At 41.6% G+C, this 26,111-nt stretch overlaps 1 protein-coding gene across 1 annotated transcript in view; it reads right to left on the minus strand.

Moving 5' to 3' along the window:
• The window catches only part of LOC122792773, a 390,852-nt gene that overhangs the window by 152,663 nt on the left and 212,078 nt on the right, over positions 1-26,111 (minus strand). Inside the window, exon 4 of the mRNA XM_044060345.1 lies at positions 4,487-4,903. Within this exon, the coding sequence (XP_043916280.1) occupies positions 4,487-4,903 (417 nt within the window). The remainder of the gene's footprint in view (positions 1-4,486; positions 4,904-26,111) is intronic.

The following is a 26,111-nucleotide window of genomic DNA, read 5'->3' on the forward strand; positions in this document are numbered from 1 at the left end:
TAAAGATGGAAGGAATCAAACCCTGGACCTTCGGCACAGAAAACAGCCCATTAAACAGATCATTTTACAGAATAAAAAACAAAAACACACACACCTCAAAAGCAGCAATAATGCCATCCTAATCACCTGTAGGACTTTCAGCCAGAACTCCTGGGTTACCAAAGCATCACCCACCCTTACCCACAAAAGCAGTGGCCCAACTACAAAAAATACCAATACAACACACAAATCAGCACAAGGAATTCCCTTAAGGCATGCAGGATCAAGGCAGAGAGATGGTTGAAGAAATGGGAATGATGATGACCTGCTAATCCAGATTCTACAACTCACCCCGGGACAAGAGTTTCATCCGCATTGTCTAGGACCATGTTCCAGACTAGCCTCTGGTGTGTGTGGTGTCTACATGAGAGAGTAGATCAACAGTGGTGCCAAAGGAAGGCTTAAGATATACAGATCACATCCAGTTTATAGGTGTCTTTCAAAATATTCAATAACTTCTACACTGCAGTCATACATCTACCTAGGAGGCAGAACCTCTGCCCCATCAGGGTGAGTCCTAGTCCTAAGCTCCATTATTAAAGTTCTGTTGTGCGTTCCATAGCAGAATGTAATTCAACAAGAAAGTCATACTGAGAAAGTTAGCTCCAACACTCCAGACTCCTGTAAAAATAATCAGTCTAACTGCTTTAGCTCTGTCCACATAACATCCAAGTTATCTGTGAATACCAAGGTCATACCAGAAATCTTCCAATTATTACTTCAAGAGGAATACTGGATGGCTAAATGCATCACTTCAGTGTGCATTGCAACAGAACCAAACCTGAGAATAAAGGAAGCATTTAGGCATGGTCTCGGGGGCATACCACAGATGGATGGACAAATGCCTGTAGTTCTCCTGGCAGAGCCAATAGCTACCAGGGAGAGTCTTCCACGGAACTAATCTGAGATAATTAGTAATGGTGGGCTCAAAAGGTGGGGGATGGGTCATCTGTTACTTTTAGTGCAAGTGTAAACCCCAAGGAGGAAAACAATCTGAAAACGATGTAGAACAAAGGTGGCCATTGAGGAAACTCCTGCATACCTTAAAGATTATGTGCTGGCATCTTGCTGGACATGCAAGTGTCTGAAAGGTTAAAAAAAAACAGCAGACCAGAGTCAAAAATCTGGAATAAATTTTCCAGAACTAAAGCCAAAAAAGAGATTTTAAACCCAGAGTCATAACACAAATAGAGGGTTCATTTCTTTTTCTTCATAATGGTTTCTACACCGAATTGTGTATTCAGAAAGGGTGGTCCATATACAAAGGATTCATAGCCACCACCAGAATTGGAAAAACTAAGTGGATAGGCATATGGAGGGACAGTCCAGGTGAGGCATGCCAGACAGATGTGAGAAGGAGACAAACTGAATGACTTCTGGATGCTACTGTCCTCACCCACCTGCCCTGTCATTACTATCCACACAGACAAATGATCCCCTAACTGGCTCGACAGTGTAACAAGCAGGCAAGCTGCCTCCCAATCAAGGGGACCGCTGTATCCCTAATCATTCTGCAAAGGTAGACCACTTCTGGGTTTGTCATTCTGACAACTGCAGCCATCTCTGCAATCCCTTCCAGTCCCCCTATTGGCCTACTGCTGTTAGCAGCACTTGAACTACACCACAGATGGTACTCAAACTCTGCTCACCTTGGTCAGTCACTACATCAGCCCTCTGCGCCACAGAGACTAGCCATGCAAGTTTGGGGTCATCTGATAATGCCACCGCAGCCTTGGAAGCTTCATGTGCCAAGTCTCTCTTGAACCACAGTACATTTTACTGCTTTCAGAAAGTGATGGACAAGTAAAGTTGCTTTCCTAGGCAGTTGAGCATGCACAATTCCTTACTGCGTGGAGAGACTACTTGTTTTGCTGATTAGCAGCTTTAACAGCTGCAGCCACTTTGGAATCAACATTTGATTATTAGCTATTACAAACAAGAAAATGGTGACTGAACAGCCTCCTCCCGTAAAAGACTGGATTTGGAATACATCAGAAATCCATCCCACCTCATCTCCAATCAATTTAAAGACTCACAAAACCTGGGTGATCTGACAAGGATGGTGGAGATGTCTCTGGTTAGCTCTTTATACTAGTCTAAATCTTGGGTTGAGGTCTCTGTGGCAATTTTAAATGCTTCCTTTTGTATTTGTCTTCCATTGATGGCAATGACTTTTGAGGAAATACTACATGTCCAGACGAGTTAATAACTGAAGCCTCCCCTCACCAAGTTACCGGTACCTCAGTGGGAGGAAGGACAGCTGTCAAGACATGCACATGCGATTCTGGGGAAAAGAATGGCAACAGATTTATGCCAAAAGAGTGTGCGCATATGTGGGGGGGACGGGATGACTACACATGCTGCAGCAGTTGACATGAACTCACACTAAGCCAATGAACTTTACATCAATCAAAAATAGAGACACCAAATAGAACAAAAAGTTGATATCTACTGCCCAAATGTTGCCCCAGATGATGGATCATCAGTGGGACACGCACTTTCTGGAAGTTATGATCCTGTCATCAGCAGCAGGAAGCAATGGGTATAAAAAAGTCCAACTTCACCGTATCACTAAACCACTGTAAAAAGCCCACACTGCTGGCTTTTTCTCAGCAATTTAGTGAGGTCACCAACTTAGACCTGCAGTAAGAACAGCTTCCTGCAAGTTTAGCTGTTGGAAAATTGTGCAGTGATTGGCTGTAATTCATGTAGGGTGCAGTACTTGCACAACCCATGTCCACACCGTGCTTTCTTACCAGTAAGACAACCAAAGCTATTAAATTACAAAGGGACAAGACAAGAGTTTATGGAGGATACAGCTTCCTTTCGCCAACACCATTTTGGAAATAAGTTCTGCAGGACACTGTACTCATGTTTACATGGCTGTGCATTAAATTTACAATTTTTTCCATTAATTTTGCTACAGGAGTGGGTGTGTGAGATAACAGGAGTGGGTGCACTTGTAACCATACTATCAGACTTAAGTGCTTGCGAAAAGGGTTTCAAGGAGGTTCTAAAAATGATAATTGTGCCCCACAAATATTTCCTCGTGCTTCCACAAACTACTACAAAGCACACAGAAGTGACCTCACTGTATATTTTTGGTAAACTGGTGCAAAGGTGACCAAACCATTACATTTTTTTTTTGTAACAGCCACTACTTCTACTTTGCAGTACTGCTCTTTTGCAACTGTGAACTGGTAACTCCTCAAGTGATATGATACAAGTTCATGGGAGAACTAGCCAAAAACCCCCACACAGTATTTTGAAAAATACAGTTGGCAGAAATAAATTTACAGTAAATGGTACAAGCATGCATGTTAGGTAAACTCGTTTTTAGTGTTTAATTACTGGATTAGACGCATTAACATCAGCGTGCATACCTGGGAACCATATTAGACTTTTGGTAAATGCTCTGGGAAAGACAAGGAAATGGTGCTGAAAGTGATTTTTGCTAAGTCACTGCACTACACCATGTCTCATCCTACAAAAAACATGCTTGGTCAGACTCAAATTAACCACACCCTCTACCTATGATCACCCCTTCAGTTACGTCCAACTTTTGACACTGAAAAGGTGGCAACCCTAGGAATGCAATGACTGCCAAGCCAAAAGAAAAAAAAATAAAAGGTCTAATCTACCACAAGAGAAAACCATCAAGAGGCCAAATACAAGACAAAGCTAAGCCACAGCTCTCAAAAGGGCAGACTGGGCCATTCTCTTAATGACAAGTCAACTTATAACGCAGCTGAAGAGATCTGGAGAAGGATCTTTCTTACCAGATTGTGGGTGAAGGATAGTGGCTTCTATCACCAGGGAAAGGCCCCATAACCAGCATTAAAGTCCTGCTGGTCACAGTCCTATAAATTAAAGGTTAAATTTCAATCCCAGAGCACAAAATACCCACATCAGCTTATGCCTTGCATTTAAATTTAAAAACAGTATGCTTTAAAAGTAAATCTGTGTTTATACATAAAAAATAATGATTTTCAAAAATTAATATGGCCAAAATGCATTAAGGCATAACTTCAACACACCACTACAAGAACAAGAACTACAGCTTTTAATGTACACTTCACATCTGCACATTGTTTACAATGCCTAATTTTAGTACACTGCACTCTGACAGCATAATCTAGGACATTGCGTATGACCTGAATATCCAAGGAATCCTGCAGACCAGGCTCCAGTTCCACCCTCTCGCTATCACATCCTTCTAAGAAAGTTTAACTATACATGTTCCCAAGTCACTCTTGAAAACAAGTGTTCCTAACAGGTCTTTACTTTATGCCAAAATGAAAGGTGACCGAACTAAACAATTTTAAAGATTTGTAAAATTTTAACTAAACTACAGAAAGACGTGGAACAATAAAAATATATACCTACAAAAACTGCATCTGTACTTACAACTGCTACAAGTAAATGAAGTCATCACTTGATTACTTACTAAAATATGTCCGCTCCCCAAACTTTGGTCTTCCTGCTGCCTCCCACATCTCCATTACCATGCCGAACCAGTCCTGGTACCTTGGTGGAACAGGAGCAGTAGAGAGTAGGAGTTTGAAAAACAACTGGCGAGTCACTTTCCACTTTCCTTTGCAGGATTCTGGGACTCTGTGTATTCGAGCCTGGGCTAATGAATCAGACACATCAATCCACATTTCCTGCAAAGGTAGGTTGGAGGCACGCATCAATATATAAGGGTTTCCAAACAGCTTCACTCTTTTTACAAGTTCCACCACCTCTTCAGGTTCCCATGCTCTCCGTACCTCCATATGTTTGTGCATTGTGGCTGTAGGTATTGCTTCCTTCACTTTCCAATGATGAACTGTAGCGCTGTGGTTCAAATCAGCTTCTAGAGCAGCTAAGTGAAAATAGTAAAAGTTAGTAACTAAAGCAAATTTCTAATTATGTCTTCTAATGCAATTCTTAAATGTTTACTATTTGCATTAGACTACCATGAAACACATTTTTAAATTTGGTATCGTAAAAACATGGAAGGCTGAACAAAATAGGTTAAAAAAACTACTGTATGCTAAAACTCTGTTCCTTAAATCAAACTCTGCTAGTCAGGTGACTGCTAATATACAAATGCTGAAATTATGTTTTGTAAATTCCCCTTCTTCAACTTCCTCCAGTGACTTGCAGGATTCATAGGAAGTTACTAGGCTATTGGCCCTGAGGCACTTCCAAGCCAAGCCCGGAACTTAGCCCATGTTCCAACAAGTCAGCACCCTATGCCACAGTCCAGCAGGGACACAGGTGGAATCCCAGGAGTCTATTTTCTGTTCCCCATCCAGTTATCCATGCTGCGCTTAAAAAAGGGTTAATGAGGTATATGTGGAGAGGGAGTCTATTCCACCAAAAGGGGGAGTCTCTGGGACACAAATCTGTCCCGCCAACAAGTCCTTTTGATGTCACAAACCAGGTTGAGGTCACGCATGTGGACATGCAACAGTCCCATCAGGGCAGGATCTGTGATTGCTTTGTATGCCAGACAGAGGTAATCTCTGAGGAGTCTGTAGGAGATTCCTAAGAGGGGCTGGGCTTTTAGCCTATCTGTGTAGGGTAGATGTTTTTGAGATCCTGGATTCTCCGAGTGAGGAACCTCTGTGGTCTCTCCAGCTGCTGCATGTGCTTTGTGGGACACATGCCAAAAGGGGCACTGTACTCAATGGGTCTTATAAAGGAAGAATACAGGGATGTTATGACCACCTTGTCCCTGGATGAGATACCCATACTAATGAGGTGGGCCATGCAGAAAGCTTTCTGTCCAACGGTGGCAATATGGTGGTCAAAAGTCAGTTTGCTATCAACCTAAGTGATCAAGTCCCTCAACTCATTAAGGTCCTAAGCAAGAAATGTGATAAATTGTGGGGACGTCACTCTCCCAAAAGGGATGATGATGCATTTTTTGGCATTTAGTATGAGGCCATGTTTCTGGCACCAGTCATTTGTTTGGGTGAGACCCTCTTGAAGGATGTCCACATCACTAGGGGAATTGATGACAGCACCCAGCTTGCAGTCATTTGCAAACTTTGTCAACCATAGCCCACCAGATTTGACCTGCACCTCCGAGAAGTATATCCTAAACAGCACAGGCCACAAATCCACTCCCTGGGGTACACTGCGTGTTACGGTCTACTACTTGAGGTGGCTTCCCTTATTTTGACTAGGTGGGTTCTATCAGTGAACCAAGTTTGTTACTCATCAGGTAACATATGGATATAGCTGAAAGAGTTTATTATACCATAGTGGAGAATAGTACTGAAGGCTTTGGCCAGGTCAAGGTAGGCGGTACACAATCCTCCTCTTGTCTATGGCCTTGGTGACCATCTCAAAGAAGTTGACCAAATTTAACAGGCATGACCTCCCCTTGACAAAAAACAAACTATGTGGGTTCAAGTGTCTAGAGATTGCCAATGTCTTTGTTAATGAGGCCCACGATAATCCACTCCATGATCTTGCAGATCAGGCTAGTTAGGCTGATAGCTCTATAATTTCCTGGATCAGAGGACGCTCCACCTTTGTGCAATTGGATGACAGCAGCTGTCCTCCACTCGGCTGGGACGAAGCCGGTACTCAGGCTTTGGGTGAATAGGGTGCCTAATGGTGCTGCAAATTCCTGCCAGAGTGCATGTAGGATGCAACCTGGAAGTTATCAGGTCCCATGGAGGCTGGTGGCTGTATTTTTTACCTTAGAGAGGGCAGTGATTACTTGCTCCCTAGAGATAAGGGGAGGAAGGCAGGTACTGGGGATATCCTGTTTTACTGATTGGGGGGGGGCAGCTGACCAGCCTAGAGTTGTGAATGTCTTTTATATACATTGCAAACTCCTTTTGTTTTGCTGCCCATGGTTTTGGGTCTGAATGAATGATAGAATGAGTAACCTGGTATGGCTGGGTGTGCTCTCCACAGCTTTCAACCAGGTTTCTGTGAAAGCACAAATGTCTGCTTCTTCCGGGGTTAAGAATGCTTGCAATGAGTGCAGCTTCATTAAAACCTTAAAACATTCAGCTTTAGACCTATTAAAGCACACATCTGGTGGTCAAATGCAAAATCTGTTAAGCAGCCTGTAAAACATCAGCAGAATAAAAGTTTTGCACATGGATGTGGAAATCTTTATATTCCATCTTATTCAAGTCCCTTCTATTCTGCAATCTTAAAATAGGACTACATGCTGAAATGACAGTGCAGCCCACCCTCCTCAGGAGGGTGCCACTGGCACATCTTCCCAGGCTGACTCCTAACACTTGTCCTACAACACCACTTGCAGTGAAGTGATGCAAAAGCCCTCCATTAACACCATTCAGCTTGCAGCCTAAAATCTTAAACATGCAAAGTATGCCTGCTGCCCCCTTCATGTTATGCAATAAAAAGCCTATTTTAAGGACAAACGTTAGTACTACAACGGACAAAGTACACAGCAGTATAAAACTGGCCTGGTAGTCAATAACTGTGGCAGATTCATCTGCTGTGGCATGGCATATTAACAACATGCACAGAAAGAGGCTTAAGCAACACTAGGGACACTGGCAACAACCTTGTGCACAAAGGGATTACACATTCATATTTTCTCTAAAGGGCCGATTTTTTTACCATTACGGTTGGAAGTGCGAAATAACATGGTCTTTGCAACTTAAATTTACAGCTCGAGAGAATCAGCTGGCTCTAAGCCAGAGGTTGGACACTGAAAGCCTTAATGAGGACTTTTTTGGCAACTACTATCAGACCTACACACTCCAATACTGCAGTGCTCTTTATAAATTAACTTGAAGGAAAAAACTACAATTTCCTTTCCCTATGATCAATGCGTGCAGCAAAAAAAATAGGATATATGAATTTAGTATAGTCCCAAACTAGGAGAGGATGACAACAGTACAAGAGCGTTCTTTATGGCTAGTCTAAGGATCTCCATGACGGTTTGCTTTTCTGGGGCTCTGAATGGATGAATTACTGACGTTATTTACAGAAACGTGAGAGCTTACATAAAACACATCCACAATAAAAAGGACTAGCTTTCGGTTCATTATCAATACGGATGCTGACTGCTGTATGAAAGTTTTACATACAGAATCACTTCCCGTATTGGTTAAAAATCGATACTTACACCCCCCACCCAACACCTTTTAATCACTTACCTCCGGGATCAATGACACAGGCCCCAAACCGTGACACTTTACTAATTTAAAAAGTTAATACAATACGAACTTGTGAATTAAAACCCATTGTACGAAGTAAAAGATGTCTGCATATAAAATAACTTTATTTATTCATTGTATGCCTCCTCTCAAAGACTGCCAACTTTAGAAAGTACAGGCCAACATTTTGGGCCACAGATCATGGATGGCTGACAAGTGGGCTCTTCCCCCACATTGGTTATGGACTTAAAATAGTAGCAATTCTATAAATTGGTTTATGTTCAGTTTAGACACAGTTAACTTCAATGGGTACAATACCAACACGTTTTTACTGCTGGGACAAATCGCATTCGTGTTCTAATAAAAATAAGTATTTCGGAAGCCCACAGAAAGGTTACTGTTCAAACATTAAAGGCGCGCCCAACCGGACGCTCGCGCCCGTAAACGCGTACGCATAAAACGTGCTACAGTTTTTCTATAAGAAATAAAGTCCCAGAAAACGCAACCAGTCTTGGAAGATTAGTGTTTTATTGTAAACGCCTCACACAGCAAAACTGACATGCAGAAAATAAATCCTGCACGGTTGCTCGGATCTATAATTTAGTTTTTTTTTTTACTAGTAGTTTCAATTTTAACTCATAAATACTTAACAGTGAAACTTTTAACTCGTGCAATTTTACCTCAGTTCTTATTTTATGCCGACCAAGTACCCGGTTTTCTTTTTGGAATAAAGCATGCAATAATCTCCCACAAAACCATCCTATCTCTGTACAAGATTACTTTAACCACCTTTCTTCTTTCTAAAGATACAACGGAGTCTCCAGTCTATGACGTTCTTCCTTGTACCACGTTTATCCGATTGGCTGATTTGATGTCAGTCGTGTGACTGAGGTTCTGCCTCTTCCCTGGCTTTCTGTACTGAGACTGCTCGACATCCCATCCAACACGATATAACAAAGGTAGCTCTGCGATGCTGTCTTATAGTGAAATTTCATACCTGTTAATTGTCCCTGATTTTGACTAACATTTTAGCTGTGTACTTCTTAATCTCGCGTAGAAGTGGTGACTTTTTGAGAAATTGTGATGAATTAAAGTTAATAAAAAATGACACAACGGTTAAAGACAGTCTTATTACACTTCAAAAAATGTATATTGTTTCACATTCTCTTATTCTGTCAATGTTTCAAATTAACAGTATCTCTGATTCTTTAAAGATTTGTCCCTGATTTGGTTGAGAGCTGGAGATAAAGGTGCTGAAAGTCATTATCCCCCATGCTTCACTATTTTTTTTCCACGCAGAGTCCAGACTTTCATTTTAGTATTAGCAATTCCATGTTTGTGAATTTCTCCCCCCCCCCGGTTGCGTTTGCAAATTGTCTACAGTGATCGGTGTGTTACTCCCCTTAAAGAAGATTACAATAAATAAAATGGTACAGTTTCACTTTGGGAATTTTTTGCCAGTGTTAGAAAAAGGGTCACCAACTTTTCAAATGCCAAAAGTGGCCCCTTCATACCTCTTGTTATAAATAAACTGTAGACAATGTCCCCTTGAGCCAATTATTTATTGCAATTTAGTGAGTGCTTTTGTCTGACTATCAACCGGACTTATTCAGACCTGAAGAACCTATCGGTGCAAGAAATCGGGACAATACCACTTTTTGAAAGTTAAGCGTCAAGAGGTCGTTTCATATTAAAACTACAGATGCAGTTGTTTTAACGTGTTCATTTATATTTTTAACTGTAGCAGGAATACAGAAACAACAAAATGTACAAACAATTAAAACTACACTAATAAGAAAACATTTAAGCATTACTAAGCCTTAGCCTGTCCCAGAAAACCTATCTAAACCCCTCTATTTGTACAACTATATACAATAAATGGAAAATACATAAAGAAAGGTACATAGTAAATAGTACTTCTCCTGTATCCACTGTTAGCATATGATAAAAGATCCAAGTATGACAATACAGCTGTTTAAATACATATGTAACATTATAACTATGGTAATAACTTGTAGCTGTTACAAATGAGAAGAACTCGCAGAATGTTTGTTTGCGTCTTTCGGCTTTTCCCGGTTAGGGGTCGCCACAGCGGAACTCCGGTCCGCTATTGATTGGCAGTTGATTTTTACGTACCGGCTTGCCAGGCCTGACGCACAACCTTCAACGAAGGTACAGAATCCCAAAATTCACGTTACTAAAGTTCATAAGATGAGTTTTAATTGTTTACCTTAGAATATTCAAGATAATAATTTTTAATAAAGTTTGCCAGTTAGCTGAAATATTATTGTTTCATAATGTGATGGTGTTTAGGAAGTATTTTAAAAACGTTTAAATGCTTATTCTGACATATTAATAAAATTATTCCAGTTTAAAGACTTTAAGCTTAGCCAGGTTTGAGATATATAGTTTTAAAAGGAAGAAATGTAGTTAAAATAAATGTTTTCTATGTATCCTAGAACAAATATGCAGGATTGTTAGTTTCCATGTAATATTACTAATTCCTGGAATATTTAACAACATGTAGAATTCTGGTTATTCCAAATACAGAACCGCTTCTGCACTATTTAGATGAAAATCAGAAAATATTTTTCATCCAAGAAATATCACTATCATATATTTCAACTTCTTTGCTCACAAATTGGGGACAATGCAAAAATAATGGGAGGACAAAAGCCAAGACCAGGGAAAATGTTTAATATTACTAAATACCCTTAAAAAGTTAATGTAACAACAGATTTACATCAACACATTTTTCTGAACAATAAGGAGCGTGAAACTGTAATATCTGGCATTATTAAAATATTGTAATCCTCAGTGATTTACAAAAAAATCACACATCTTTTGAGGACAGGGCAAAATCAGGGACTCTGCAGAATTGGGGACAGATGAGAGATATGATCCGTACATTTTCCATTAATCACCACCCCACACACCCTGCAGGATGCAACTATTCAAATCAACACTTTTCAATGAAAAGGGGATAATACTTGAAAGCTCACTGGCACTATGGTTTACATCCATCTATCCACAACCCCTTTTTCCAATTTTTGCACAGGGGGTTGGGGTGTCACTTCAACAGTGACAATCATCTACAGCTAAGGTTTACACTATCGGTTGGCTAGCCCTGCCACCATAGTGCTTCCACACCACACACTCACGTGCGTGCGCACGCGCGCGCACACACACACACACACACACACACACACACACACACACATCTATGGCATATTTAGACTGTCCAATCCACCTAGTGTATATCTTTGGAATGCGGGAGGAAATTGGAATGCCCAGAGAAACTCATGCAAACACAGGGAGAACATGCAGACTCCACAGAGAAGGCACCCCAGCTGAGAATTGAACTGTGGAACCTCTTGCTGTAAGGCGACATATTTGCTGCACCACTATATTCTCAGTAAACAAAAACGTGTAGTTTTTAAAGTGTGACATGAATATTCATGTGTCTTGTACATTTTTACATCTTGATCTTTTCTTGTTGTTCTTTTTTTTTTTTTTTTACAGTAACTTACTGTTAAAATAAAGGTGTCTTTCTATGTCAGAAAACTACCATGACTGTGTAATTCATATACACATTTAAATTTTAATGTAATTGCAGATTCTGTCCATACAAGTTACATATAGCTCTCAACAATTTCCTGTAATATCACTTATTTTGCCTGATATTTTTGTATATTCCACCTAAAAATGTGTTTTTTCTGGCAAATCAGTAACTAAATAATGATACACATTTTGAGTTTCAGACATCACATCCTTCAGAAAATGCATGCTAATACAAGACCTGTTGCTCTAATAACATTCTAAAATAAAAATCTGTCCCCAAGGTTTGAGCTGTTGTCCCCTATTCATTGTTTTTGGTTTTGTCCCTAACTCATGTGTTAATAAGAAGATACTTCAAAGGCATTAAACATTACAACTCACATGATCTCATCTTTTTACTGACCTAACATCATTTTGTTCTGTAACTATTGCAAAGCCTGCTCATCCAATAAAAATGTGTCACATCAACTCTTTTATTCAAAACTCTTTTATTAAAATATTAATTATAGTACAGAACGCATAACAAGAAAACAGATTAACCAGTTAAATTGTACATGGGTGTAATCAAACACTACAAGACAAAAAGTTAAAGTAAACAATATATTTTTAGTACCGAGCATAACAGTGGCACAAATGTCCAAACAAATTTTGTATCCAGAATCTAAACTCAGTAGGCATACTTGTAAAACGGAAAAATATAATGCTTCAAAAGTGGGATAACAGCATCAACTAAAAATATTAAAATAAGTTAGAATTGTATATGGAACACAGCAAACTTATTCTGATAATAGTTAATATTCCTGAAAGCTTTATAAAAGCTGTGTCTGAATTGTAAATTCCAATCCCTCCAAGCTGTATAAGCTCTGTTCGAGAGTTCTGTTTCAGTGGTACTACTAAATTTTATGTAAATGGCTGCTCTACTCACTTCTAAATTCCTTTGTTTTTTTGTCAGTTCAGAATTTCTCCTTTTTATGCTGCAAAGCATGTATTAATGCATATGTACATATGGAACCAGGAACTACAAGTGCATATTTTTAGTGAAAAGTTAGCAGGCTATATCCAATCTACAGCTTTCCAAATTAGAAAAAGTACATGTTTCTGTAGTGCAGAAACTTTGCTGTCTCCTACAAAATACACAGTGAGCAGACAAGCTCCTTAACATAGAAGGACAAAGCCACAGCTACAGCCCAGGTAACCTGGCTTTGATCACTGGTATAAGCAGCTGATGGGTTTGGTGTGGGTCAAAAAATTAATTATGAGGCTCTTCCTGCTCACCTGTCTTCTACAGGAGGGACAGGGATGAACTGCTGTGGGTGGGCTGCATTTTTTGTTCCAAATGGGCTTGGAGCCTAGAGCAATAGCTGGGTTAAACTGGTAGACAGACCTGGAAGGCATTTCCATTTATGAGGAGAGGTATGTGTCGCTCTCTGAACCCATCTAACTGCAGCACAGAGGACTATAAATAACAGTACCAGTCCAAAGAAGGTAGGGCATCCACTACTGATGGTAGTACCTCTGCAAATCATCCATGGCCGCTCTCAGGCCTTCCCACCTTCCATGTACCTCACTCTATCATCTTTTGAGCATGAGTAGCTGCCCCAGTGTGCAAAGGGTGGGCTTAAACTATTTAAAATTGCATTAGAATGTATGGATTTGATCAGCATAAGAGCTCATAGGGGTACGCCATGCACTTGCTACAGAAGACTACATCCCAACTCACTAAGAAATGGACTGTAAATTAATACAAACATTTGATGAGCAAAATGCTAATCCTGTAATTTATTTGGTAAGTGAAGTGTGGGTGCTGTTTTGCATGTCATCATTCACAGTATATAGGTGAAGAACATACAGCCGTAATGACTAACTCCACCTTTGTAGAGAAGCAAAATGTATATCATATGAGCAAAGGTCACATTTACAACCACAAACTGAGGTTTTGACTAACAGTAACTCTAAGCAGCTGGCCTAATATATGAGCATACATATATACCTGCTAAGAGACATGAGAAAGTTCTGAAGACTACACATACAAAATCCTCATGTGAAACTCAACAATCCATAATTTCGACAAAACCAGAACTTTGTGCATAAAACATATTATAAAGACATCCTACTGACTCCAGTAAATCAAACACGGAGTTACTACAGGGTGGTACTGGAGACAGCCCATGACAACAAAATACCCTGGTGTTAAAAGTATACCAAACCATACTCAAAAAAGCATTAGGCAAAGACTGCAGCCTTGCAACCCCAGACACATTTTAGTCATTACTGACTATTGTGTACAAAACAAAACACATACCTCACTGAACTTTGTAAAATGCCTGTGACAATATCATGCCTACCTGAGGTCAAAATCAACTGGGTTAAAAGTGATTAAGGCTAATAATTACATGGTCATTATTAATGCTGAATTGAACAACATAAGAAGTCCTCTCTCTTGGATATGCAACAGTAAAGCTGTAGCTAGGTAAGGCAAAGGAGGCCGCTGCCCTAGGTGCAAACTGTTAGGGGGTATGATGTCTCTGTAAAAAAGGTGCAGATCAGTCCCTGCAAGTCAGTTGCATGATCACTGGGCATGAATGCAAGTTCATCCTTGCAACTTCAAGCCTTAATGTTAATTATTCAAGCAACCAAGGTTGAGATCACAGCTGCTTAAATTAACTGCTTGCAATGTATGTATGTTAGGAACTACAGCCAGGAGCTAGTACAGCTTTTTTCTACAGTTTCTGGTGTCTAAATGATGTTTCAGTTAGTGCAAAGAGTTATTACGTACAAGTATAACATTTTTTTTTACCTAGCTCATAGGACAATACTAGGCTACTGGCCTGGAGGCCCTTATATGCCTGGCTAAGAATTTCGCCCATGTTCCCACAATGTCAGCACTTGTTTCCCCTTGTCCAGCAGGGATACAGGTGGGATCCCAGGGGTGTATTTTATTTTTCCCATCCAGCTGTCCAGGTTGCTCTTAAAGAGGGCTAGTGAGGTACTCTGCTTGACATGGAGAGGGAGTCTATTCCATAGATTGGGGAGTCTTTGGGACACAAATCTACCCTGTTAACAAGTTCTATTAATATCACAGAGCAGGCTGAGGCCTTGCATGCAGGTTGTGCGAGTGGAGTTTGACTTATGAATATGCAGCAACTCCATCAAGGCAGGGTCTAAGGCAGCCTTATATGCCAGACACTGGTCAACTCTGAGCAGTCTGTACGAGACTGAGTAGAGGGACAGAGCTTTTAGCCTATCTGTATAGGACAGGTGTTTGAGACCCTGGATTTTCCTGGTCAGAAATATCCGTGGTCTCTCCAGCTGGTGCATGTGCTTGGCAAGATACATGCCGAAGGGGGCACTGTACACGATAATACGTTTGATAAGGGAAGAGTACAGGGATGTTATGACCTCCTTGTTCCTGGATGAAATACCCTTACTTATGAGGTGAGCTATTTAGAAAGCCTTCCATACAAAGGAGGCACATGGTGGTCAAAAGTCAAGCTATCAACCGGGGTGCCAAAGTCCCTCACAACTGATTGTGTGCTTAGTACATTGTTATTAATGTGATAATTAGTGGGGACACCATTTTCTCCAAAGGGGAAAATTATGCATGTCTTGACATTCAGTTTAAGGCCATGCTTCTGGCACCAGTCATTAGTTTGCGTAAGGCCCTCTTGGAGGATGCTCACATCACTAGGGGAATTTAAGACATTGCCCAGCTTGCAGTCATCTGCAAACTTGGTCAGCCACAGACCACTGGTTTTGGTTTGCACCTTAGAAAAGTATACCCCAAAGAGTAGAGGCCCCAAGACCGATCCTTGGGGTACACCGCTCGTTATGGGTCTACTACTAGAGGTGGCTTCCCCTATTTTGACTGAGTGGGTTCTATCAGTGAGCCAATTAGCTATCCATCTGGTAATATATGGGTTTATGCCTAGCTGGGAGAGTTTATCTATTATGCCCGAGTGGGGAATAGTCTTGAAGGCTTTGGCTAGGTCAGCTTTGCTGACTGTTATGAAGACATTGTCTAAGTTTAACAGGCATGATCTCCCGTTGACAAACTTAAACTGTGTGGAGTCAAGTGTTTGGAGGTTGCCAGTTTCCTTGTTTATAAGGTCCATAATAATGCATTTCATGGCCTTGCAGATCAGACTAGTTAGGTGGGCCTATAACGGAATGGTTTGGTGGACGCTCCACCTTTGTGGAGAGGGATGACAGCAGATGTCCTCCATTCGGCTGGGATGAAGCTGTTGCTCAGGCTTTGGTTGAATAGCGTGCCTAATGGTGCCGAGAGCTCTTGCCTGAGTTCATATAGGATGCATCAGGGGTGTTTATGGGTCCCATGGAGGCTGTATTTTTTTGCCTTTGAGAGGGCATTAAAGACCTGCTCCCTGGTGATGCAGGGAGGGGGGCAGGTGCTGGGAACGTCCTGGTTTATTGACAGGTGGACAGGAGGGTGAAGTTTTCACTGACCCTGTCTGCCAGCAGGTTGGCTATATCTATAATGTTTGTGAATGTGGTGTTCTTGACCACCAGTTCAGAGCAGATTTGGGTGTTACCTTTCAGATTGTGGATGTATGTGAAGAAGGCCTTGTTATTGTCCTTAATGGATGTGGCCAATTAGGACTCAAAGTTAGCATTAGAGGATTTCACCAGTGACCTTATTTGCTTTTTCAGACAAAGGAGAGATTGCTTCCAACTTGGCACCTGCTCCTTCTTGGTCCTGGACAGCAATTTTTTCCTTTTATTATGGAGTTTGTTTATTGCTGCTGTCCACCAGACAGGTTTACTCTTCCTTGAGGAAGATGATTTGGTGCTGTCGGGTAGTGCCGAGTCCATGCAGCTATGTAGGTGCTCATATAGTTTTTGATGTAGTTTTGGACATTGGTTTGGACATTAGTGCTAGTTCCAACTGAAGGAATGGTGGCTGTGAAGCTGCTTATACCTGCTCTCAGGAGGTTGTAGTCAGCTTTGAAAAGGTTTTTTTTTGTTTGACCCTGGCAGGGGGTGGGGAGGGTCAGGGGAGACAGCGACTTCAAAAGTGATCGCTATATGTTTGGATCTTACTATGGAGGATGACACTGCAGGGGTGCTACTGTGGGTACTCATGTTGGTTAGTACCAGGTCCAGGATATTTTCACCTCTCGTGGGGGTGTTGACCAACGTATCCAATGCACTGGCACTGACAAAGTTGAGGAATCTCTGGACGTTTGTGTTTGGGCTAGAACAGGTCTTCCACTCTATGGTTGGGTAGTTAAAGTCACCCAAGATCAGAGTGTTGAATCTTGGAGTGGGCATCCTGAGTCATGGTTGGGGGTCTGTGATATGAATAGGTGTTTTGTCAACAGTTAACTGCACCTGAAGTGACTCCTGTGCGTAATACTGTTTGACCAGCTTGAAGGTATGTATGTCTTTGATAAATATTGAAACTCCACCTCCTGAAAGTATGGTAGGATGAGTAACCTGGTAAGGCTGGGGTGCTCTCCACAGCTCTGAACCAGGTTTCAGTAACTGCACAAATGTCAGCATCTTCCAGGGCGAGGGACACCTGCAATGTGTGCAGTTTCATGTTAAGACTCCTAGCGTTTAGCAGCATGACCTTTAGATTTTGTTTAGAAGAATTTTTCATGTTTAATTTTGTCCTCGTGACTTTACCTAAAAAAGCTCTATGGGGGAGGCAAGAGCCTTTGCCAGAAGACTGAAGCCCAAGGGAGACAGATGAAGACCATCTCTGACAAAGCATCGTGATCTGTCAATCATGTCCTCCCAGGCTGTCCGATACTGGGTCCCCTTGGAATGACTCCAGAAACTAAGCCACTTGTTAAAGTCAATCATTTTCTGTTTGTATTGAGGCATCTTTCTGGGTGACAGTAGGATGCTGCTTAAGGCTAGGGACATACCTGCCTGGTACACATATTCAGCGAGCTCAATCATGTCTCTCTTCATATTGTCCAGAGGTACATCTCAAGTCATTCACACCAACATGGGCTATAAAAGTAGTTGTTGTTGAGAGACTTGAGTGCGTGCATGATTTGGTGGATTCTAGCAAATGACAAGCAACTTGTGACTTTCTCCTTGTCTAGCCTGGTGAGGGGCACATCTGTGTGTCTCACAATAGAGTCTCCTATGACTAGTATGTTGGGCTTGTGGCTGGGCCTTAGAGGCTGTGAGACAAAGGGTTATGTGCTATGTGTGGTGCTTGGTACTGTGGGTTGAGATATGCACATGTGTTTTTGCCCCGGAGGTCTCTTATGTTTAGATATGTTTTTGTAGAGAACCTCTTTATATGTGGGAGTGTGTTATACAGGCATGGGTGGTGTTAGAGTTGTGGTTTTTGAGCAGACAACCTTCTCAGTGCCAGATGTACTGGCTTGTGACTGAGACAGCAAGGATTCTAGGTTCTTAATGCAACTGCATCTCTCACATATTTTGTTCCTGGGTGGTAGTAGTAGACAGTTGTCAGTGTACATGAGGCAGTTGCTAAACTGTCTCAGGATGTTCATATCAACCAGACCAGCAGGCGAAACCACAGGAAATTGTCCATCCATGGTTGTCAGAATCTGTGGAAGAGAGTTCAGGGATAGTAGAGTGAGTACTATATGAGAAGAGTACCTACAGGTGTGAGTAGGGCTGGATAAAATCAATACAGTAGCTGCAAGGGCAGGCCTCACTTACACAGGAGTCCTGGTAAGGGAAAAAATGCAGCTGAGATATCTCACAAAGGGTTAAAACAGCGCAGCTGCGGTGCATGACACACAAACAAGCGCAAGCCTGTGCAAACGTGGGGTTTAGGTAATTAAAAAATGTAACGATAAAACACTGAAAAAATACCGTGCAGATGTAATGCAAGTTAATAAAACAGCACAGTTAATCAAATACAAGGGCAGCATAAGTCAGAATAGATTGAAAAATGGCACTTAGTTTTGTAGATTCTCTCAGTAGCTTTGAAATCAGCACACGGTACATGGAGAACGCTCACCACCTAGTGGCTTGACTAAAACAAGCAAGTACCACAAAACGAAACTAAAATAGAAAGCCTGGAATTGACCAATCAACCCTTGTCCCTGAGCTCTTAGTCAAACACCATTTGCCAGAACAGTTCCAACCAGTTCATTTACTCCCACTAAGTGTGGGTAGGCCCCAGCCAACACAAGATGGCGGAAATAGGAAACAAAGGAATCACACTAACAGATACAGATATAGCAAAACCTATAACCAGACTATGTTAAAGATATTTAAACTCTGTTTAGGTTGATTTAATACAGAAGAACAGATACATATTTGAACATAACAGCAGAACAGTTTAGACTCAGTTGAACAGCTAGTTTAACAGTGCAACAGTGAAAAAATACAGTGAAGATGTAATGCAAGTTAATAAAACAGCACAGCTAATCAAATACAAGGGCAGCATAAGTCAGAATAAATTGAAAAATGGCACTTAGTTTTATAGATTCTCTCAGCAGCTTTGAAATCAGCACACAAGGTAGATGCAGAATGCTCACCACCTTGTAGTTCGACTAAAACAAGCAAGTACCATAAAACAAAAGTAAAATAAAAACACTGGAATTGACCAATCAACCCTAGTCCCGGAGCTCTGAGCTAAACACCCTATGCCAGACCAGTTCCAACCAGTTCACTTACTCCCACTAAGTGCAGGTAGGCCCCTGCCAACACAAGATGGAGTAGCAGGAAACACATGAATCACACAAAAAGATCTGGATACAGCAAAACCTGTAACCAGATTATGCTAAAGATATTTAAACTGTTTAGGTCAATTTAACAAAGGAGAGCAGATACACACTTAAATATAACAGCAGAACAATCCACACTCAAACAGTTTAACAGTAAAACAGCGAAAAAATACAGTGCAGATGTAATTCAAGTTAATAAAACAGCACAGTTAATCAAATACAAGTGCAGTATTAAGTCAGAATAAATAAAAAAAATGGCATTTAGATCATCTCAGCAGCTTTGAAATCAGCACACTGTAAATGCAGAATGCTCACCACCTTGTAGCTCGAGGACTTTTTTTTGCTCCTCAACTTTGGTTGAGCAGGTGCTAACTGGGGTATTGCCCAATGTGCCAACTCACCTCTGTGTATCAAGATATGTTGGGATTAGTGAACATCACTGCAAGCATGAGGAAATGTGCTTATTAAAATCTTCCCATCACCTGAAAAAACACCTACATATCATGGGAAAATGTTGGAACTCAGTCAGTGGATAAGAACAGTTTGAAAATGAAAATGGAGTCAATGCTTGCCAGCCTGGAGTGAGAGTAGCTTCCCTTTCATGGGTTTTACCTTTCCCTCCTGGAAATACAAGTACCGAACCGAAAATGATCCCTGTAATGTTTTTAGACTTCTTCAGACTACAAAACAAAAAGAAATGTGGCTTTGCTAAGTGACAGAAGTCTCAACAATAACGTGGATGACTTAGAAGCTTTTCTCTGACTGGAGGATATGGATTTCTGTAACATGACTAAAATGTGGTTTAAAATGTATGTCTCATATTCAAAGGTATATCTTCATTTATCTTTGCAGATGTGATGGGATAGGTGGTATATCAGTGCTTGTAAAAGAAAATCTAAAAACCATAAACCAAGAGATCAAATGAGGACCAGAAATTACACATATACTAATTAATATTAATGGTACTGAATATAATTTTATAGGAATCTAGCACACACAATCTATGCCCCCTACAAAGCATACATTTCCTGATTAAACTCCAGGGTACAAAAATCAATGAAAATGCAATATTTTTTTAACTAACCAAACATTGACTGGGTGAATTACTGAATGTGTTGTACTTTTTCAAGGCTGCTAGTAGTTATAAGTTTGACAGTCTAATCTATAAATCCAACCGACTTTGCTCTTAGGGCACTTATTTAATTAGCCCACATGGTGCCATAGCAGAGTTCCATTTTAGGGCAAATACAAGAAAATTTACAATCTATTTTAAGCAAAAGTGCTAGCAATACTGGATAAAACTGGAATGTATATGCTGAACTGTATGCATAACTTAGGAGGAGTCTGAATGAATGCTACAGTGAGACTAGATTTTATTTGGTTGGCCAGTTGATGGTATTACTGTAGACTTAAAAAGGAAGACAGGGTCTTCACTTACAGAAGCATATATGTCATCTTTCTATGAGGTAAGAAATAACCGCAGACAGGTATTACAAACAATAGTGCAGGATTATGCAGTATAATTTATTCAGAAATCAAAAATGCAGCTTTATCTGCAGACTTCCACAATAACTGCAACTTGCTTTGTAGTTAATTAATCTATCTTTAAAAGTATCGTAAGCAATCTCAGGACAAAAAAAGAAGTTATGTCTTTGCATAACGTTCCATCTGTGTTCTCAATCTTCACTAATCCTTGACTGTAGGTTGGGCTCAGTTCCGAACATTGGAACTGACTTAGACGTTTATTTCAGCTCGCTCCTCCCAAACTCTTCAGCCAGACTTTTACCCACAATGCTCCTCTCAAAATTACCTCAGATCGAGTTTGCCTAAAATAGCGGCAGATAAATAGTATATAAAAAGTAGAGACCAGATATGTGTCCGTAATATGAAGCCAGTCCTGTAAGAATTCGATCCACTAAGAGTCTGAGGTTGGGGGATGAAGGGAGGAAATGTCAAGGATTAGTGAAGATCAAAAACACAGATGGAATGTTATGGTAAGGCATAACTTCTTTATCTAATGTTGTCAATCTTCATGTAATCCTTTTCTGTGGGATAATGTCCGCAGCTACCTAAATTTTGGGAAGTCTCACGGAAGAATATTCCTGAATGATGCTCGTACCCTAGAGACCTGATCCAGATTGTAATGAGTGATAAAGCTATGAGGAGAAGCCCAAGTAGCTGCTGCACAAATGTTGTCTAAGGAGGCTCTGGCATGAAAAACTTCAGAAGTTGCCACTGCTCTAGTTGAATGGGACTTAACCAAGCATGAAGACTGGTGCCCTTTCGACTGCTAAATAAATGTAAAACAGTCTGTATGCCATTTCGCCAAGGTAACCTTTGAAACTGGATTGCCTAAAGAAAGAGAAGAAAAGGAAACAAATTATCAGATTTTCGGAAGTCTTTCGTTCTGTGAAGATGAAAACATAACGGTCTGCGGATATCTAATAAATGAAGGGAGTACTCCCCTTTGTTGGAAAAATTAGGGAAAAAGACTGGTAGTTGAAGTGTCTGATTTGATATTAGCTTCTGAAACTACTTTTGGTAAAAGGATGGATTGTCCTAAGGGAGACCCTGTCTTTGCAAAAGGCCTGAAGTTCAAATACTCTTCTTGCGGATGTGATAGCTATTAAAAATAAAGTTTTCCAAGTGAGACACTTTAAGTCACAAGTCCCTGATGGTTCGAAGGGAGACAAAGTAAGGGACTGAAGAACTAGTGATAGATCCCATGGAGGAATGGATTCTTTAAAAGAGATCTTAACATTAGGGCTCCCCTTAAAAAGGTTATACAAAGTTTATGTGACATAAGGGATGACCCATCAAACCCCATATGGAGGTTCGAGATTGCTGCTAGGTGAACTTTAACTGTTGAGATAGCAGAACCAGATTAATAGAGGTTAGCTAAAAAAATCCAAGACCTTATGAATAGGAGTTGTATAAAGGTCAAGAACGTTCAGAAGGGCACAGTTTGCAAACTTTTCCCATTTGCTTTGATACAGTTTTCTAGTTGAAGGTTAGTGATGGGCCGCAATGATTTGTCAGACAGGAAAGGAAAGGATGCATGGGAATTGGAGAAGCCATGCAGTGAGGTGAGCTTGAGATGTTGAAGGTTCGGATGAACCAAGCCCTCCGGGTGAGACAGCAGATCTGGAGCTGGGTCCATAATCCATGGTTTCTGAAGAAGATGAGGCCAAAGAAAGGGAAACCAAACCTGTCGAAGCTAAAAAGGGGCAATGAGGATTACTGAATTCTCCGAACTCTTGGCTTTGTTTAGAAACTGAGATATAAGAGGAATTAGGGGAAAAGCATAGAGAAGACCGGGGGGGCCAATTGAGGAGAAAAGCATCTCTGGGTGACTCCCCCAGAGGCTGGATTAGGGCAAAGTAACTGTTGCACTTGTTGTTCAGAGAGGATACAAAAAAATTGCAGCAAGGTTGGCCCAAATGACAAAAAAAATGCCTTTCCCCAGCACAGGATTGAAAAATCGCTCATGAGGCATGAGAATGGTTCTGCTCAGCTTGTCCGCTATCACATTGGAGCTCCCCGGAATGTGTGTTGCTGTGAGAAAGCAGTTGGAAGAAATCGCCTATTGCCAAACTCTGAGGGCTTCGCATCACAATGGGTAAGATTTGGTCCCCCCCCTTGCTTGTTGATATACCAAACTACCGACATGTTTTCCATTTGAATTGCTACTGTTCCCCGAGGAAGGGCATCCCAAAATGCTTGCAACGCCAACAGCACTGCCCTCATCTCTAAAACATTGATGTGCAAGTTGGCCTCTAATTGGGACCACATACCTTGGACTGTCCTTCCCAGATAATGCCCCCATGACCCTATCTGGGAAGCATCCGTGGTCACTATGGCTTGGGGTTGCTGAAGAATTAATGATTGGCCCAAGAGAATCTGGTTGGAATGGAGCCACCACGAAAGATCCTATTTGCAGCGACTGGTAATCACGATTAGGTAACACATCGGTTGCTGCATCAGAGACCACTGGGAGGCAAGTAACCACTGTAAGATTCACATGTGATATCTTGCTAAGGGAACCAGAGTAATTGAGGCTGCCATAGAGCCTAATGCTTATAGGACTAATATGGCTGGAACCTTTCTGTTTAGGATAATCTGTTTGACCTTAGCTCTGATCCTTTGTAGTCTTTCTAATGGAAGTGAAACAATTCCTGTAACGGTGTTTAACCAGGCTCTGATGAATTCTAATTGTTGAGAAGGCAGTAAATCTGACTTTTCATAATTTATTGTGATGCCTAGACAAGCACAGAGATGTAGAGTGTAATCTTTTGCCCGTTCTAACCAATGCCTGGTGGTAGCAACGAAGAGCCAGTAATCAAAGTATGGAAAAACTCGAAATCCTTGCAGTCTGAGATGAGCTGCAACCACTGCCATACATTTGATGAATACCCTGGGGGCTGAGGTGAGGCCAAAGGGTAGTGCTCTGAACTGGAAATGACTTTCTCCCAGCTGGAAGAGAGGGAATCTCCTGGAGCATTTGTCCATTTTTATGTGGTAATACGTGTCCTGGAGATCTATAGAGCACATCCAATCGTGTTTCTCCAAGAATGGAAGTATCGACTGTACCAAGACCATCTAGAATTTGGTTTGTTGAACTGGCTGAGATCCAACATGATTCTCCAGTCCCCTGTTTTGTTTGGGCACTAAAAAGAACCTTAAGTAAAACCCGGATCCTATTTGGTCTGGTGGGACTTTTTGGATGACTCTTTTGTCGAGCAGTTTTTGAATTTCTATGACTGCTGCTTCCCTGTGACTGTGTGGAACATCCAGGAGTTTTTTTGGAGGTTTTGGATTTATGGAAAGTGGGATTTTGTAACCTCTGTATATTATTTCATGCACCCATTTGTCCGAAGCTATTAGTTGCCAGGCGGGCTGGTGCAGAGATAGTCATCCCCTGACTGCCTCCACAGGAGGGCAAATAGGCCTCCCTTCAATGGTGCTGGTAGGAAGTACCAGAGAAAGAATCTCAGGACCCCTGATTCTGTGGGCCACTTCTGCCTCTGGGATGGCATCTTCCATTACGTCCCCCTCTGCCCTGGGGAAAGTCTTTGCCACGTGAATCCTGGAAAGGCCCTTGGGATTTTTTAAACAATAGTCTCCCACTTCTCTGGTTCCTAGAGTAAGGCCTTTGAAGAGTGGAGAAATGTATGTCTATGGCAGAAAGTGTCCTCCCATCTTTTTCACATCTGGCCAGAGTATCTTTAACTTTGGGGCCAAAAAGGGATAATCCGTCAAATGGAGCGATGACGAATGATGCTTTAAATGGCTCCAAAAAAATCACACAAGTGCATCCAGGAATGCCTTCTAATGGCTATGCCTAAACCCACCGCTCTTGTCGTCCCTTCAGCTGTATGACCAATCAGCCTAATGGATGAGTTAGAAATCGCTTCAAAGGTTGTGAGCTATGAGGCAACCTTGTTGCTTATCTCTTCAGCTACTGCTCCTGAGAGGGTATCTGAGAGCTCTTTGATCAGATCCCTCTGCAACCTCATGAAATGTGCCATGTAATTCAGAGACATGAGAGCAAAGGTCTCTAAAGCATAAACATGCTTCCCAAACCTATCCATAGTCTTAGACTACTTGTTAGGAGGATGGATAGTCGGACTTTCCTCAACAAGTTCCTTCTTAGTGGCTGCTGCCATCACCATGGTGCCAACGTGTATTCCTTTTGACAAGTGTTCGTCCTTTAGGGCTAAAATAATCTGATCAGGTCTCTTCGGGATCGGTTCGATGGAGTCAGGCATCTTCCATGCCCGATGAGCAATTAGTTTAATGAGATCATAAGTGGGCGGAGAGATCCAAGAAGTAGAGGGTTGACCACGAAAAGCCTCCAGGTATACTGACTCCTCAGAAGAAGGCTGGAGGGAAGACCAGCCACCCCTCTGTTTTAGGATTTCCAGGATGTTCCCGAAGGAAACATCATCTGGGGTGACCTGGGGGAACCTTCCCCTTCATCAAAGTTGGTATCTTCATTGAAAGACTCTTCTGGGGAGTCTAAGTGCTTCCTCTTGCACTTTTTCTTTGTGAGTACTTCCTTGGGGGGATGCTCTGGGGATGTGTCCGAAGAGGAAACCACCAAGGTATGTCTTTCCTGGGTCTTTTCTGCCCTCTGTCCTGGGGATGAAGCCAATGACGGCTCCAGCCGAAGGAATGTGGAAATCTGTCCCGACAAGGATGGCAGAGACTGTGAGTCCCCAATGGACAAAACCTTCTCCATGATCTGGAAGGCTGCCCCCCCCGTAGAGGGATGGGAGCCCTGAACCAAAATAGACTCCTTCGGAACCGAGGTCCCACCCTGCACAGAGGAGGCGACTCTCGAAGCAGAAGCCTGGGACGGTCCTACAAAGGTGGAAGTGCCAAGGGTCATGGATGGCTCCAAAGTTAAAAGAAGTCGAATCATGCACCTTGGACCCGACCAAGGAGTCTCGATCCTGGGAGGCCTCCGGTGCTGAAAGGCCAGAGAACTCAAGGCAGCTCTCGGTACCATAGGTTCATAGGTTCATAGATTAGTACTAGGCTAACTGCCCTTGCGAGCCATTTTAAGCCTAGCCAATTATACCTTGTGAGACTCGAATCCTGTACCTTGTGTTTATAAGGCAAACACCTTAACCATTAGGCCACCCTCCCAACCCAGAAACGAAGTTGCTACTGGAACAGAGATGGTCAA

This window comes from Protopterus annectens, chromosome 2.part0 (genome assembly GCF_019279795.1).
Source record: "Protopterus annectens isolate FY-2018-M chromosome 2.part0, PAN1.0, whole genome shotgun sequence".
Taxonomy (NCBI): Eukaryota; Metazoa; Chordata; order Ceratodontiformes; family Protopteridae; genus Protopterus; species Protopterus annectens.